The sequence below is a fragment of the Cyprinodon variegatus genome, unplaced genomic scaffold (genome assembly GCF_000732505.1).
Source record: "Cyprinodon variegatus isolate N-32 unplaced genomic scaffold, C_variegatus-1.0 Scaffold392, whole genome shotgun sequence".
Lineage (NCBI taxonomy): Eukaryota > Metazoa > Chordata > Actinopteri > Cyprinodontiformes > Cyprinodontidae > Cyprinodon > Cyprinodon variegatus.
Genome location: NW_015150845.1, coordinates 110857 through 112412, shown reverse-complemented (window position 1 = coordinate 112412; position 1556 = coordinate 110857). Strand labels below are relative to the sequence as shown.

Here is a 1556-nt window from a genome sequence, read left to right as displayed (position 1 = left end):
GGACATTATCGGACATGCTCTATGCTAGCCATTCTAAAGCAGCCAGGGGGGGATTCTAAATGAGCCAAAAAGCAGAGACAGGAGCAATTGTCAAAATTTTGGTGTCGATCATTCGATTTCATCCTGGACACTACAGAAAAGGGGCTAAAAGCTTATCCATGACCCGGTTTGTAGTCCTGGTGTTAGAACGACCTACCTGGACCGCAGGATTAAAGTGAAACAGTGTTCTGGAGCTCAGACAGGAACGGCAGGAAATCAGAGCAAGAACCAGAACCAGAAGAGGCGTCCAGCTGTGGCCCCTCTGGAGCTTAGAGCCACAGCGGGAGACCAGCGGAGTCGCTGGGTAGATATAGAGAGCTGGAGCGGGGATAGAAGGTGGCAGCTGGCCGCTGTCTGTGCTGGAGCAGAGGGAGGACAACAAACAGTCCTGTTAGCGCTGAATGGGAACAGCTTTTTAAAAGCCGTCTACAAACATTTTAAGAGCTTTCCCCTTTTTATCCTTTGAACTGCAAAAAACTGAAATCTAAATTAGTCATTTTTTCCTTAAAATAAGCGAATTTGTTCTGAATCGAGGAGGAAAGTGAGACACTTTGCCAATGGAACAAGAGAATTTACATTTAAAATAGTTAAAGATTATTGCATTGTCTTATTTCAAGTGCATATTATCTAATTATTTGTAAAAAAAAAAAAAATTTCTACCTACACAAAATAAGGGGAAATACACTTAATTTAAGAAATGTTGACTTATTTCTGGGTAATTTTTGCAGTGTGGTGGGATCTCTGTCTACTCGATGTTAGGATATTGGCATTATTTCTTTCTCCTTTTAGTTCCTGAGAGATTAATAATGGAAGTGAGGAAAACATGAGCTAGATTTCCTATAAACCAGCTCAGGATTCCTCTCATGTTTTCTTTCTAGAAGCTGAGGATTAGCTGTTTATTGTCAGGGTTCAGAGTCACTGTGTTCACAAACATATGAGCTGCCTGGGAGACCCTGCAGCCCAACAGCTGATGATGATGATGATGATGATGATGATGATGATGATGGTGATGATGATGAAGTCTTCGTCAGCCCAGTTTAATGCAGTGGGAGAAATGAATCAGGCTTTAGAGGAGCTGACTCTTCAGCTTAGATTGAAGATGCTTCAGCGAACTTTGAAGGTCATGCTGTGAAGAAAACCATCTGCAGGAAGACGTTTCTCCAGTCGGCTTCTTCCTTTGAATCTGCTTTATGATCTGCAGTAGAAATAAAGGAGTTTATTTTCCCTCTGAAACCCAGAGACAGAATTCTTTGCTCATTTCTAGTTTACAGTCCTTCTATTCTGACTGGAGGATATTTGTCTCTGCAGATGTTCCCATGCACAGAAAGAAGCACGAGCAAGACACCTACGTCCTGGTAAGTGTCTCCTCTCTGTCCATTCAACCAATTCTATTCAGTTTATTTCTATAGCTCCAATTCACATCATGTCATCTCAGGTCACTTTATAGATCCAGTTCACCAGATCATCCAGTCAGATTGATTCAAAGTTTTCTATCTAAGGAAAACCAGCTGATTGCA

At 41.7% G+C, this 1556-nt stretch overlaps 1 protein-coding gene across 1 annotated transcript in view; it reads left to right on the top strand.

The window, feature by feature from the left end:
- Window positions 1-1556, top strand: part of slc30a6 (solute carrier family 30 (zinc transporter), member 6) — a 95598-nt gene that overhangs the window by 4048 nt on the left and 89994 nt on the right. The window contains exon 2 of the mRNA XM_015387351.1: window positions 1348-1394. Within this exon, the coding sequence (XP_015242837.1) occupies window positions 1348-1394 (47 nt within the window). The remainder of the gene's footprint in view (window positions 1-1347; window positions 1395-1556) is intronic.